The sequence below is a fragment of the Eimeria maxima genome, genomic scaffold (assembly GCF_000499605.1).
Source record: "Eimeria maxima Weybridge genomic scaffold, Emw_scaff38, whole genome shotgun sequence".
In the NCBI taxonomy this organism is placed as follows: Eukaryota; Apicomplexa; class Conoidasida; order Eucoccidiorida; family Eimeriidae; genus Eimeria; species Eimeria maxima.
The window spans coordinates 78,166-92,022 of NW_013566465.1; the positions used below are offsets into that span (position 1 = coordinate 78,166).

The window sequence follows — 13,857 nt, forward strand, 5'->3', positions numbered from 1 at the left end:
TATGGTGACTTGCCTGGACAAGCAAGTGACCTTTTGCCAAACGCCCAGTCCAGGGTTTTGCTATGTCGTCGCGTCTAGTTACCTGTCGAACTTTCCGTTATTCAATATATTAACATCTCCTGTAGATCAAAATGTGATTATTTATTCTCCAGAGTTTTCCCCAAAGGTTCTGTAATAGGAGGCTGTGGTGAAGTTGACTCCATCGCCATGCCGCTTCGAGCCGATCCAGCAGCGGCCCCTAGCGTCTCTTCCCGCGGTCAAGCCCCCGTTTTGCCGCCAATGGTCAACCGAACTCCATCTCTTGTTTTATACTATTTATTTGTCTGGCTTATAGTTTTTTAGGCAAACCAGCCTCTAGTCTTAGACCTATGTAGGCACCTGGCTAGGGTTATTACAGTGCCTGTTGTTTACCTGTCGTCGAGCCTAACAGGCGTTTTTATTCGGAATAGAAACAAGGGCTACAATACAGCCGTGGCCCGGTTTGCAAAGCAAATTGATTGAACCGAGGTTTCGTTGGGTCGAAAGCTAATCTAGTCCCAGATATGCAAAATGGGTTGGTTACTGGCTAATTTTACACATGCTTGTCACATAGGTTTCGGCATTTCATGAAGTGTACCCGTAACGCAAATGCAGAGTTTGCACGAATACAGTATATCATGTTTGTTTTCGATAGTCTCTGATGAAAAAATTGCCCTAAGTTCGTGATGCAGCTGCCGGTGTGCTTCCCGATGATTTCTACCACACGGTCGCTGCGGCTCCAACCGTAAATCCGCGGATTTTCAATTCTTCCCAATTTTTCCCCTGCTTCTTAAATGCCTGCGTCATGTTTGAGCTTGGACTCAAGTTCAGGCAATGGTATCTGAGAATTTGGTGTGGTTGAAAGGCGTAGAAGCCAAAGTGACCCAAGATGTAAACGGGATGGTGTGCGTACACTCTTTGGAATAATCATAGCAAGAATCTGTGAACTTTGGGATACTTTAGCCCAGGATGGCGAAGGGGAGTGTTACAAATGAACATATCCAATTACACGAGAGTTGTGCTGCGAAGTGTGCGTTGGATTGAACAGTCGCTTAGCCTAACCCCAGAAGAAACTAGCGAAGAGTAGTAACTCAGACCTAATAATACCTAAACAAATCCGTGATAACATAGAAGCTGCGACTGTACCGTAAAAGGGCTGAATTTCCCTAACTCATGCTTTTTGTGTTGATGTATCATGGCATGCCCTTCGTAGGGTAACTCCTAACCGTCTTCGGGGTGCGTCAGGAACACGGTTTGCCTAGATGCTTAGGAGTCTGCATACGGTTGTGTAGTTTGCTGATCGAGATACGGAATCCAAAAGACCTGCATACCACATTAGTTGGTACGCATGACTGCGCCAACGGAAGTGCTGAAGCATTGTTTAGCAGCCTAGTGCAGCGGAGGAGATCCAGTTAACAAGGATGGACTACCGATAACGAAGCTTTAGCCACAGAAGGATGGTCTGTTGTGCATTTCTTCACCCCAACATGGCATTATTCAGAGCTCACTGCGATAATAACTGCCACTTTTTGGGGGGGATGTTAGGCCAAAGTTCATTCAGCTTATGTGCCGAATGCGACGCACAAAACGAGCAGCGTCCTCAAGAGGTTTCAAATCCATTCTCGGCCTTGTTCTCATTCTGCGATACCGATGTACAGTGCTTCTAGGAGTGTGTGGAAAGGCTAAAGTGTTGTGCCTGCATAAGCTGGTAGAGAGAGCATACTTTTGAGTTTGCACCTAAAGGAAGGCAGGCGAAGCCTGCCCCACCTTAGGGCGGTTCCGTCATGGAAGCGGTACATAACAAGTGATTGTTTAAATATCATGTTATCGTGCTAGGCTTCAGCACGTACCTTTCTGTCGGAAGCATCTGTCAACATGCTCAAGGCATAAAAGGGTTTCTGTGATTACGAACCCAGGACGTGTGCATATGGCGTCTAGCTACGCTAGAGTCATGAGTTGGTAAGCCAAGTAGCTCTTCAGCTAAAAACATTTGATAGCACTCCTTTCACCACTGTGCGCATAGACATCCTGGTTGCCGAAGTAATTTCGCCACTCTCAAACCACGTTCGACTCCTGGAGTAGCCGAAGATCCGTGATGCTCAATCCTTGTGTGAAGAGCAGCCATGACCAGCCCTAGCCAAGCAAAAAGGGCTTTGGTCTCTAGACGCGCTGGCTGCACAGGGACAGCGTCCCCTTGCCTTTCCCAGTTAGTGACAGAGGCAAACCAACCGGCAACAACCAACCGGACATCTTGTGCGTCCAATCTCGTTGACAAACTCTGCGTAAGAAACTTTGCTGTCACCGTTTTTATCGTAGCGGTTAACCAGCGCATTGAGTTCAGCCTCTGAGGGGCAAAACCCATGGGCCATTAGAGAAGCTGAAAACTCCGCAGCTGTAATGTACCCGTCTCCATTCCTACAGAAGAATCGAAGCGTATAATGTGAGGATATCTCGAAAGAAGTTGCTTGTGAGCGCGAACCTCATTCTGTGGTGTTGGTTTCATTTTACGAAGCCTGCTTACTTGTCAAAGTCACGAAATGCAGCTGACAGGTCCTTCAAGCAGAGGCGATGCCTCGATAGCTCTGCTTGCTCTTCAGACTGCGTCGCAAAAATGTAGACTGACTTTCCCTTTGAGAATGCAAAGGACAAAAGGCATGCAGAGTCAAGTATGCACCCTAACGTTGTGCTTTCAAGTTCATTTCCCTGTGTCATATGCCTCCTGGAAGCAGCAATGCGCTTCGTTATTGAATTTTTATCGTTGGAGTAAGGTACTCGCCACAATGGAGTTTCTGAATGCTGACAAGGCGTGCTTACCGCAAGAGTGAGGTCGAAGATAGCGGCAATGATTTCGAGCGTTTCAGGGGCCAAGTGCGTAAGTGGTGCTGGGCACTTGTGGCTCCCGTTGCTTGTACGGTTAATCATGGCTTCGGCATATCTTGCCTTCGTAGGCAGAAATGCCTTCGCCATGTCGGCATATCTCAAGCGTGGTTCCGAATCACTGTTCAGTTTACCAGCAAAGAGACGTGCTTGCGTGAGGGAAATGTTTAGCCCAAGAGCATTGAAGGCATCTTGTACGTGCGTAGCTGTCGCATATCCCCTCCCTTCAGTGTCGAAAAGCCCCCAGAACTGTAGTAGATTGAAGTCAGACTTCAGTGCCAGCTTCTCCCTCAAGCACTCCAGTCTTCTCTCAGTGTCAATCTGCGAATTCAGGACACCTGCCACTTCACATTCGCTTGCCACGAACCGACTGCTTCTCTTCATGTTGCCGGTACCGCACAAGAATAGGCTGTCGTCACTCTCATTTGAACTGCCGCTCCTTGTCCAACAGCTTCTTAAGGTGCTGCTGCACGAACAACCTCTACGGGGATGTAGCAAGTGTCGGCGTAATAGGCTGCTGTTGGAGCTGCTGCTTCGCAGTGCGCTGCACTTCTGGCGACGCGCCAGCCTGCTGCTGCTGCCACTGAGCCCAGCTGACTGTGAGCAGAAGTCGATCGATGAGGCCTCCGGAGAGCAAACGCAAAGCTGGGGTCCCTGCAAAACCCCACGCAATACGTTCACGTTTACCTACTTTTCGAGCATACAAGCGACTTTGTGATAGTAGAAATGCTGCAGATGGAAGTTTCGGAAGAACAAACTAGAGCATCTGCAGCTGAAAGAACCAGCCCAACAGCAAGACAGCCAGCAGCTGCATCCAAGCTGATGGAAACCAAAAAGGCCGAATTCTACAGCAAGTATTCGCTGGCCAGACTGCGTACTGCAGCCAAAGAGTCGGCACAACTTCTGGATGTGGGATAGTTGGAAGGCATCACGGCCTCTACGAACTCCAGGTACTTAAGGCGGCCATCCCTGTCCCTGCGATGTATCGACAATTTATTTGGCGCGTTTCAATATTGCTTCGCGCATAGCTAAACTTGACTCTGTGCAGCACCACCAGCCACGTGTTCTGGGTAATTAAAGGCAGCAATTTTGCATATGCAACAACTGTCTCTCTGTACTAGCAGAACGTCGGAGGCTGGGTGCATAAAGTGCCAAGAAGAACCGAAACAGTCTGATAAAGCAAGGAAGCAGTCAGCAGGAAACAGCTGAAAGACCTATCAAATCGACGGAAGATGAGCTTTTGGTCCATGTGCGTCAAGGCATATCCTTCCTCTGCAAGTGCTTCAGCCAAGGAGAAGGGTGTGACTGCAGCGATGGCTGGGTCCTCAACAAACTGAAAGGCGGCGAGTAACATAAAGTCTGGGCAGGCAGAAAGGATACTCCTTCGGACCTCTAATGCACGGTGAGCGTCTACCTCACGCTGTAGAAGCTGGGCAACGCAACCGTCCCCTCCGCTGCATATGTAGGCGCGTTCCTTCTTGTCAGCGCAGCAGCAGCAGCAGCAATAACACGTAACAGCGCTACGGTTTATATGTTGTAAGAAACGTTGGTCATGGGAGAGTAAGAGCTCTCTTTCCGATGGGTCCGCGGGCAACAGAAAATCCACGAACCTTGTAGGACAAGTTGACAGCACATCATCAACCTTCTTTTCTGCTACGCCTCTTACCCCGACTACAACGCTCGTATGGAGAAAGTGTGTTACTTCAATACACGGCATGTAATCGTTTCCGCCATCTCACGAATGCTAGATGACAGCTTTTTCCGGGAGCCTTGCAAGCTCACTCAGGAAACGAAACCCTGCCGTCTGAGTTGGTGTCGAGACGTCTAAGAAGATTATACGCCTCGGAGTCTGTCACAGCAATCCCATGGTTCCTGAGGTACCGCTGGAGGTCTCCACCTGTTGACGAATACAAGATGCAGCTGCATACACCTCCACCAGTAACAACATGGTTCACAAGAGTGTAGCACACCGGAAATCTCAACAGAGTTGAAAAAACGCTTGCACAATAGTATAACAGTATGGTAAACCTATAACTGGCTAAAGGTTTCCCGACAAACTGCTGATTCACTGGTCAGGCAGCCGTTCCCATGGGGGTCCAGTGCAGCGAATGCTTTGTGAGCAGCAAAGGATGGGCGGTGGGCAAGCGCAACACGCAGCTCCTCCACCTGAATATTCAGCACATAAGAGCAGCCAATATGAGTTTTATTTACGCGGGATTATCACCAGCTGCGGTTACCCTCGCCAGCTAGTGCCTATGAGGAGCCGCTCTGGTGAAACCCCTAAAGTGTCTTTAAAAAAGGTACGAGTACTAGCCCTGATTGAAGTCGTATTTTGTCGGCACAGCAGGATAAGGTACTTCCACGGTGCATCGAATTGAAGCACACCTGCCCTTCAAGCTCGGCAACTGAAATGAAGAAGTGGGCGAGGCGCTGCCTCGCTGCAAGAGAAAGCTGCATGTTTAATTCGATCTGAAAGCAAGTTTTTATTTGGCAGAAATGCGTCCCTTAAGAGTTTTCTTCAGTACGTAGTCCTGGAGGCCTTCGCCGCCTGGGCAGCGAGCACTGGCATAGGCTGTGCGCGAGGAATTCTCCTACGCAGTCAACTAAAGCTTGTGTATACCTAATATTGCGATATAAAAAGTGGCAACACCGAGTATTTCTTCAGTTTCGAGAATCAGGGGGGATGTACGCATGCAGGAGAATGCGCACCCTGCTGCTCGCTACATTCAACCTCTACAGACTCCTATTTTGTAGAAGTGTAGATGCCGCAGTAGCAGAAGAAATCTTCGACTTCTACTCGGACTTTATGGTTTCTGCATCTTCCGTTGTTATATGCAGATTCAACGAACTATGGAACAGTATTCTGCGACTGCTGCCCGGTGAGCTGGTGACCCTGGGCCCAGAGCGCAAGGCCTGGCTAGTGAAAGCATCCTATGGCTTTGCTCGAAGGCAGAAGTTCTCAAAGTGCAACCCATAAGAGTCCCATAGACGAACGTTTTGTTCTGCTGAATCTTACTGAGTTGTACATCGTACTCACCTCATCCGGCCGGTTACGGGCTTCTACTTTGCCCGCCGTTCCACGGCATTTACGATTGCTCTGTTCAAACGTCTACAGAGAGCATGAATAAATGCATAAGGTTAGTTTATATGCCTCACTCACTACGAGCAAAGGGAAGGGGCCCTAATGCCTGTCTGGAGGTGGCGGTTTCTGTCGCGCTTTTTCAAGCTGCGCTTGGCAGTCAAAGTTGTGTGCATGACACTCTTTCCTCGTAGCTCGCAGCCTTCAGCAAAATCATGATAGGCCTTATGCAAACGGTGTGGTGAAAGGGGGTGAGCACTGTGAGCATGGCTTGCAGAGGGCATTCGGAGCAATGTCTCTAAAGAGTTTGCTGACAGGGGTACAAGGGTGATAGGAGTACAAGCATTGTGATCGCTGTGTTTGCTAGGCACAGTATATAACGAAAGGGCAAAGGACAGAAATAATACTAATTTTCCCAGGAAAAATCTGAGCATGTGACTTCACAAAACAGAACCCTGGTTCGTATAGCAAAACCAATGCATGTTGCAGGGCGGAGCGCGGAGAGCTACCATGAGTCGCAGCCACTGCTCCCCATGCAGAATAGGTACTGGCGACCGCTGTCTCACTGCACTCCTCAGTTGCTCGGATGAGTCGAATTTTGGCGACTGAATCCCTGAGAAAGCCCGCATATTCGCTCGGGACGTATGCAAGAGGAAAGTAATTGGCTATTATACCGTATTAACTTCCATGGTTCTAGAGGGTGGTCATGTTTTAATTCACATTTACAGAATCACCCGATTGGCTCTCTTCTTTTAGCCAATTTGTACCTCCCTGTATCAAATTTTATGCGGAGCTTACACTGTCACTAGCGCTGTTCGAGTTGACCGGAGCAGATTCGTCCTTGGAGGTATTTTTTCTTCCACTAGTACTATAGGCTCCTGAAGATACAGCTTCATCAGAGATAGCGCTCCCGCTGCCTTCTATGTCACCTCTTAGGGACTCGTCAAGTACCTCGCTACAACATTCTGAGAGAGGCTGCTGGTGTGCTTCCACAGTCCTTCTGCGAGTTTTCTGTTGTATGCGCCGCTGCTCTTTCGCTAGTCGCTTAGCCTCCTTCTTGCGTAGCTTGTGCTCCTTTCGATTTGTTTTTCTATGTCTCCCAACGCATCTCAAGCATTTAAAAGGAACGCGGGCGCATTTGCACACAATTTTCAAGACAGGCTTGAGAACGGGCCACAAAAGGAAGAGAGCCACGATTGTGACACCAGCCAGTAGTATCGTCTTCAGGGCCTTCTTGAGAGAGCCAAAGCAATCGTTCCCTGTAAGTGCACAGGAATTCCACAATCGAAACCGGGCGGTCAGGAGGTCTATCACTGCAACGCGCTTATCATGTCAAGAGACAAGGAGCCTATTGTTGAAGCAAAAACGCCTCATGGGGTCACCCTCCCAACAGGGATCAGTTCGTCAATCTGATCAAGGCTCAGGAAAGCTATTTGTGAGCAAACTTTGTCGGGGTGGCAGTTGTACAACAAGTTTAGAACCGCTTACAGTCAGCTGGTAGACATATTAAATTCCAAAACGAGCAGTCGCATTCTCCGTCGTTTGGTACGACATTCATGAGTCGTTGAAACCAATTCCGTTTGTCCTGAAGTGCGCAACAAGCTGCTGCATCTGGCGATACAACACCGGGTGCAGTATATGATGCATCCCTTTAGATGGAAGTACCGGTACCAGTTGCAGTGTGGACCCTTGATATTCCTTAGACGCCGTACTTCAGGCGGTTCCACAACAGTAACTTCACCCGTGGGATTCGTAACAGCTCCTGGCAAATCCTGAAAGCATTAAATGGTCACGGCCCTTCTGCGGTCCCTTAAGCGGAATATCGGTTGACGTTCAGAAAGCAGCGATAGGTCCCCACGTGCTCAGCGCTCCACTTTATCGAAGCTAGGGCCCATGCATCTAAATGGAGGACTGGGTGCTTCGTTGATGAACCCTAGCCCATCCGTTCGAATTGTTAATGCAGAGTACTAAACTTTCACCTAGGAGTTTCAAGGAATGCTAACAAGAGTGTGTAAAACTTTTGTATCCGAACCCACCGCCGCCTTCCCCGTTAGAAGGTCAAATGACTTAATGTCCAGCTGATTAAGTTCTGAATCATAGAGCTTCATTACGCAGTTGAAATCAAACTCCTCCACAACGGCTGTAAGGCGCAAAGTGAGGTCAAATGCTTGACTGGAGCCAGCGGGAACATTCCTCTGCACGGCCGAGACCGGGTCTAACTGAAGGGTACAACCATCAGACTTTATTCCTTGAATTCCGCCAACTTTAGTTAGAGCCTCTTTCACGGTGATGTTGTTTATCTGGCTTGGCACTGCATGACTATCGGCGTTTCACTCCGTCCTCACTTTCCAGTATCTGTATCTGTCGCCCACCTTATCCGTTGGATCGTCGCTTCCGTGTTCTGTACAATATGGCAGCTCCAAATAGAACGTCGCATCTACAGAGCCTGTTCATTCAAAACGTTTCACAGAAACAGCATAAGTACTTTCTGCTCAGGAAAGCCATTAAGACAGCACAAATACTCTGAAAGGTACAGCTGCTGAAGGTCCATGCAGAAGTGACGGAATAAGAATACAGGCTTTCTGTTGATTGTTAGGAAGTGCATACCCATACCTGAATTCAACACATACACTTTAAGCGGGCAACCAAAGGTCTGACCATTATCGCATTCACGTGGCGCGGGGGGCCTGCAGTTGTTTGCGAACAGATCGTAAAGGGTGCAATGCGTTTCACAAAGGCTTTCTGCTGCTCGCATATGCGTTCCTCGATGCGGTGTTCATTGATGTATGCAGCCAAAGGCGAATGTGGCATATATCCTGGCCAACTTGGGCAGCAGAGTACACTTTTCACTGCAGCGGCGCGTGGCACTGCTGTAGAGGAGAGAAAAAGGCAAGACAACTCACGCTATGCTAGTTATTTGACCCGGTGCTGAGGACTGAATCCAGCGAATCAAGCCGGCGTTCATCTCAATACGGACCTTGCTTTTGTGGCTTAACGGATAGGCAAAGGCCAAGCGATGCAGCTCGAAGGGCCCAGCCTTTGAGGTGTCGATAGCCTCATTCGCATTTGATAGGCCCGCATGGTAGCGCGGGTAGTTCCCTGGTGGGTATTGCAGCTGCAGAAGAGCAGGTTCACACCTTGGCAGGCTCAAAACGGGTTTTCTCCCAGCCCAGACTAGAGTTCAGGTCTAGGTTGGTTTCTTTGGTAAGTATGAGGCGGGGGTGCTGTAAGTATTTTTCGGCATTTTCCATTTCGTGCATGCGTTACGGCATAAGGGGGTGGCCTGCTGGCCTTTGCAGCTTCTTCATTGAAAGCATTGAACCACTTGAGATTTTTTGCGAAGCAGGTCCCCGGTTTATAATCACAGAAACCATCCCTTCCCCATTGCAGCAGCGAAACTCCTGGTAGGTCGCACACGCTGCCATCGACAGTAACGCTGTTCTCATCGAGGACAATCATGTGCCTCAAACAGCTCTTCGGATTGCAAAAAGGTGAACCTGAAATTCCACGAGTCGACGCAACGAAGTACTGCCGGTTGCAGCACGCCACTGGTTGTCATCCTTGGCATGCTTGGTGTTCAGGGAAGGTGAGGTAAGCTGCGAAGGAGTTGGTGGTGTAAATTGGAGTCGAACCAGATTTGCAAAGTCTTGCCAGGTCAGGGTTGTCCGTCTCAGTAACATTCCAGTGTGTAAGGTCTTCCGAGTCCGAGCATCCTTCCTGTGTTTCAGTATACAGGAGCCTGTATCGGACCCCGGTTCTCAGTGATTTGACAACCTGTAATTCCAACCACTAGAAAAACTCAGGAAAGAGACCGTATAGCTGTTCACGTCACGCTCTGGTGCGCCACAACTCACCGTTATGAGGGATTCCTTCACCCAGGCATTAGTGGAGGGGGCTGTTGGCACGAAGACATATTTACCCGCAACATTGGGTTCCTGCAACATGTAGCGCCTTTCCATTTTCACGTATAACCTCTGTTGTCAGTTCAGACGTTTTGTCAGCAAGAGTACACCGACAGTGGAGGTGCTTGCTTTCAACCCAGTCGAGGTGCAATGTTACTCACATCAGTCTGTGGCACCTCTGAACCCGTCAGACGCGCTGTGACGTCAAATGTTGCTGCTCATACACCACCCATACACAAACTCAGGCTTCAGCTGCATGCCAAAGAGATAAACTAGGCCCCTTTAGCAGGATCACGATAAAGAATTCTCGGTGGGCTATAGCAACATGCTCAGTGGAACGGAGGAAACCTTTGACGAGGTGTGCACGCCCTCACTATCTCTTGCCACCTTTGTGGCCTCTGAGAGCTCAAGGATTGCATCAGCCATCCCCGCCTCTGTGTGGAGCCGCTGCGAACAATCGAAATTTTTGGGATAGCTCCCTTCCGAAATTTTCTTCTTACATTCCTTCTGATATTCCTCATCTGACAGGCTGGAGGGGCTAGGAGGCCCTGTGCACAAAGACTTATGCTTCCCTTTCATCAACCAGATTTGACTGGAGAGGGCGTTGTTTTGGCTAAGCAGCATCTATACGGCAGGCAAGGGGATAGAAGTTCCTTTCTTCAGCATTAGGTGCAGCAGTGTCAAGGGCCTGGAGCAGCCGAGTATCTGTAAAGCTGTTGATAAACGGGCAATTTGGCTAACTCCGAATTCTGAAATGTGGGACTATGCATGCTGAATGTGGCTCGTGCTCACTCCACCAGGATATACCGACGTGCACCTTGAAAAACCATGTTCGATTCTCGCTAACCTTCAGCATACGGTACCATGGATATTCGACAACGGGGCAGAATTTTGTCAGGTACGGATCTGGGATTTTGCCGAACCGCAATCCTAAGAAAGTTCACGGAGCCAAAATGAGCAACCTTTTATTCCTTTATTAAGTGAGCACCGGCAGGCCTTAAAATTCACTGCAGTGTGCCCCTACCATCTGGAGTGTGTTTAGCACCACTGCAAGTCATTGCATGTTTCATCCTGCTCCAGATTCAAAAGCTACATAACACTTACCCCAAAAGTTGCATTTTAGCATTGGTTCCCTTCCCCTATTGGGGTTTTTAAGCCACAAATGCCATACGGATGGGCACCAACAGCACTTCCCTTGAGCTCCATTGACAGGAAGACCTGAATTGGGGTTTACGGGATACCCATTTTCGCCATGCTCATCTTGGCATTTTGACGCCCAGGTATCGGAGCAAAATGTTTCACCACCATGTTTAACCTGCCACAGTGAAGCGCGATGGGCGTACTCTACCCAGTTGTACGGGACTGCCTGAAAGTTTGTGCAAAATCAAAACGCGCATATGCATTTCTTCGCAATTACAGTCTTCTGCTTTATACCCTCATTCGAGGGCTCAGCACTTGGCAAACGCCCACTTGAATCCACAGCCCCAGCAGAAGTAGAAACTAAAGGCAGCGGGTATTATCAACTGAAAGACCAGAGCACGCCCCCTGTCCAAGTTTTACCTTTATGTAGGTTAGCCCGTAGGAGTAGGATACAGCAGTCTTTTGCACAGTGACAACAACTCCTGCATTGCCTGCGTCGCTTTTCCGTGGAGACCTATCGTTTATGTTGCCTGCATCCCACTGAAACTGCAACTTCTGAGACACCACGGAGACAAGGCAGCACAAGAACGGTAGGTCATGAATTCGGTGGGGGCAGTGGTGCTGTAGGCAATGTCGCTGAATCCACCCATAAATTGCGCTTATATATTTGCATTACAATATGCACCTGCAGGTGCAATGAATTCGCCATATATGACTTCCTCTCGAGAGTTGTTCATGGGCACGTACATCAAGATTGTCGACATCAAGCTCGATGATGAGCCTTTCTGTACATCCTGTCGCGTCAGAGCAAACCGTCTCTACTTTTGAGGTGCCCTGGCATAAGCATCCCACTGCATGGAAGATGAGGCTCAGAAAAAGGATAGACACTTTCCGAAGCCTTCCCACTAGGGCTCCTTGCGGACCCGTGTTGATTAGGTTGAGCTGTGCTACTGGCCGATCCTCTGGCACGTTCCACGAGAAAATATTTGAGCACCGTTCATCCCGTCGGTAGCGATTCTGGTGGATCCATAGAGCTGAAACGTTCGTTGGTTTTACAGCTTCCATGGCAAGCACTACTGGGCCCGTGTACACCAGAGTAAGGCTTATTCTGTGTACCTCCACCAATGCACACCGTACTTCGTCGACGCTCCCGTTAGCAGAGGTCCAGCAAGCTCTTCATTTGAAGCACCTAAACCGGCTCTCCTTCTGGTTCGCTCAAGCTGATAAGGAGCTGAGCCCCTGGAGAACACCCAACGTTGGATACTTAGTCCTTTCGAGCAATATTAGGAGAACAGGGTGCTCCACCATACAACTGGAGGACCTTCGCTGTTCATCGCTTCCATGTAGGCGTGTTGTGCTATGGGATCTCACCAGAGAGTGGAAAGGTTCTGCAGTCGTTGTTTCCTAGATTGTCAAACAGAATTGTTAGTGTTGCGCGACGAAATCCGTTCGAAAGTGAACAACTGAACTTAGGTAATTTAGTTGTCTGAATTGTTCATGCAGATCGTAGTTGATCCTAAAGCATACTTTGACTTTAAAGCGAGAGGCTGTGAGTGCCCAGTGAGTTTACTAAATTTGGCAGGAGACAATACGAAGGTTGCAACGATGCGTTTCGGCCGTAAGTGCAGAAATTGTATCCTTTGTTCCGTGCCCCAGTTTCATAAGCCAGCAAAATTTCAAAGCATTTCTAGCACATTTTCTCTAGTATGGAGCTCCCGAAGGCTGCAGCAAGAAGAAAACTACGAGCCTCGTAGGAGACGCTTGGTGGTGACTAGTGAGCAGTCCGCGAGCGGTCCAATCATTCCGTAAATGGAACAAGGCCCTTGCTCCTGTTGGACAGTAAAAAGAAGCCCACATCCTAAGTTAAATTACAGAACGTATTCAATGTAGCATTTTCCAGCCTAAAACGCATTTCTTGCTTACCGCCTCGTGAGACATGCCGACGTGCAGCGCACCCGTTGCACGAACTCCCTCTTCAGTAGGCTGTAATCGATGTTATGAAACGCATAACATACCCAGATTCGTTGTACAAGTACAGTAACACTAGAAGTGAAGTACTGAACCTCCTCAAGTCCAGGGGACTTTCGTACTACCATGCCGCATGCACAGTCCAATGCCCTTAGCACTCGGCAGGTAGGAAAGTCACATTGTGCATACAATATGCAGGGGGGCTGCAAGAGTAATGTTTATTCTTTGTGCCTCCACGGATGAACACCGAACTTCTAAGTGGCGAGGCGCTTGGGCTACACCCGCTTAGCCCCTACGTTTTATGCAGAAGTCACTTTTATACCGCATGGTACTATGAACTGTATCTTCCTCAGTCAGCTAGCAGGAGTCATTGTGTTGCCCAGGGCTACAACCTCCCCTGATTACTGTTGTACCCGGCCGCAGCTGTAGCGTTGACAATCCTTTGCATTAAGAGAGAAACTCCACGCCAATAATCCATCTGCACGCTACTAGAATTCTTCAACAACGTTTTACAGTGCTAGCGGGTGCAGCCAAGAACAGCTGGGTTTCCTTGCATGTGGGGTTCTTGCGACATGACCTGCAAAGTTCGCCGCAACGGATGGCTGGCCGTCTCCCCAACTGCAGCTCCAGGCGTTTGCTCCTTTGTCCTCAGGATGGGCGGCAACAAGGGAGGGGAGTTGGCTTTACGGAACTCTTGCCCTAAGTATTTGGCTTTATTGCAGCTCTCAGGAGACCGTGGATCAGATCGCCACTTGATACTGCCATACTCTTCACCGGGGGAGGCGCAAGCAACGATTCTCAGCCCCACAGCAGGTCACATATGTATTGTGACCTGCTGTGGAGCTGAGAATCGTATATATATATATATATATA

At 49.0% G+C, this 13,857-nt stretch overlaps 2 protein-coding genes across 2 annotated transcripts; both read right to left on the reverse strand.

Annotated features, from left to right (window-relative positions):
• Nucleotides 1-2,225: 2,225 nt before the first annotated feature.
• EMWEY_00006630 (EF hand domain-containing protein, putative) lies at nucleotides 2,226-3,279 on the reverse strand (the record flags this gene model as incomplete). The annotated part of the gene is made up of 3 exons (XM_013481674.1): nucleotides 2,226-2,433; nucleotides 2,540-2,646; nucleotides 2,833-3,279. 3 exons carry the CDS (start codon nucleotides 3,277-3,279, stop codon nucleotides 2,226-2,228), a joined length of 762 nt encoding a protein of 253 aa, XP_013337128.1.
• A 3,478-nt stretch (nucleotides 3,280-6,757) lies between these two features.
• On the reverse strand, nucleotides 6,758-10,302 carry EMWEY_00006640 (hypothetical protein, conserved; the record flags this gene model as incomplete). The annotated part of the gene is made up of 10 exons (XM_013481675.1): nucleotides 6,758-7,233; nucleotides 7,463-7,585; nucleotides 8,007-8,193; nucleotides 8,320-8,420; nucleotides 8,582-8,661; nucleotides 8,878-9,089; nucleotides 9,242-9,471; nucleotides 9,607-9,748; nucleotides 10,038-10,090; nucleotides 10,251-10,302. The coding sequence occupies 10 exons, from the start codon at nucleotides 10,300-10,302 to the stop codon at nucleotides 6,758-6,760; spliced, it is 1,656 nt and encodes a 551-aa protein (XP_013337129.1).
• Nucleotides 10,303-13,857: the final 3,555 nt, after the last annotated feature.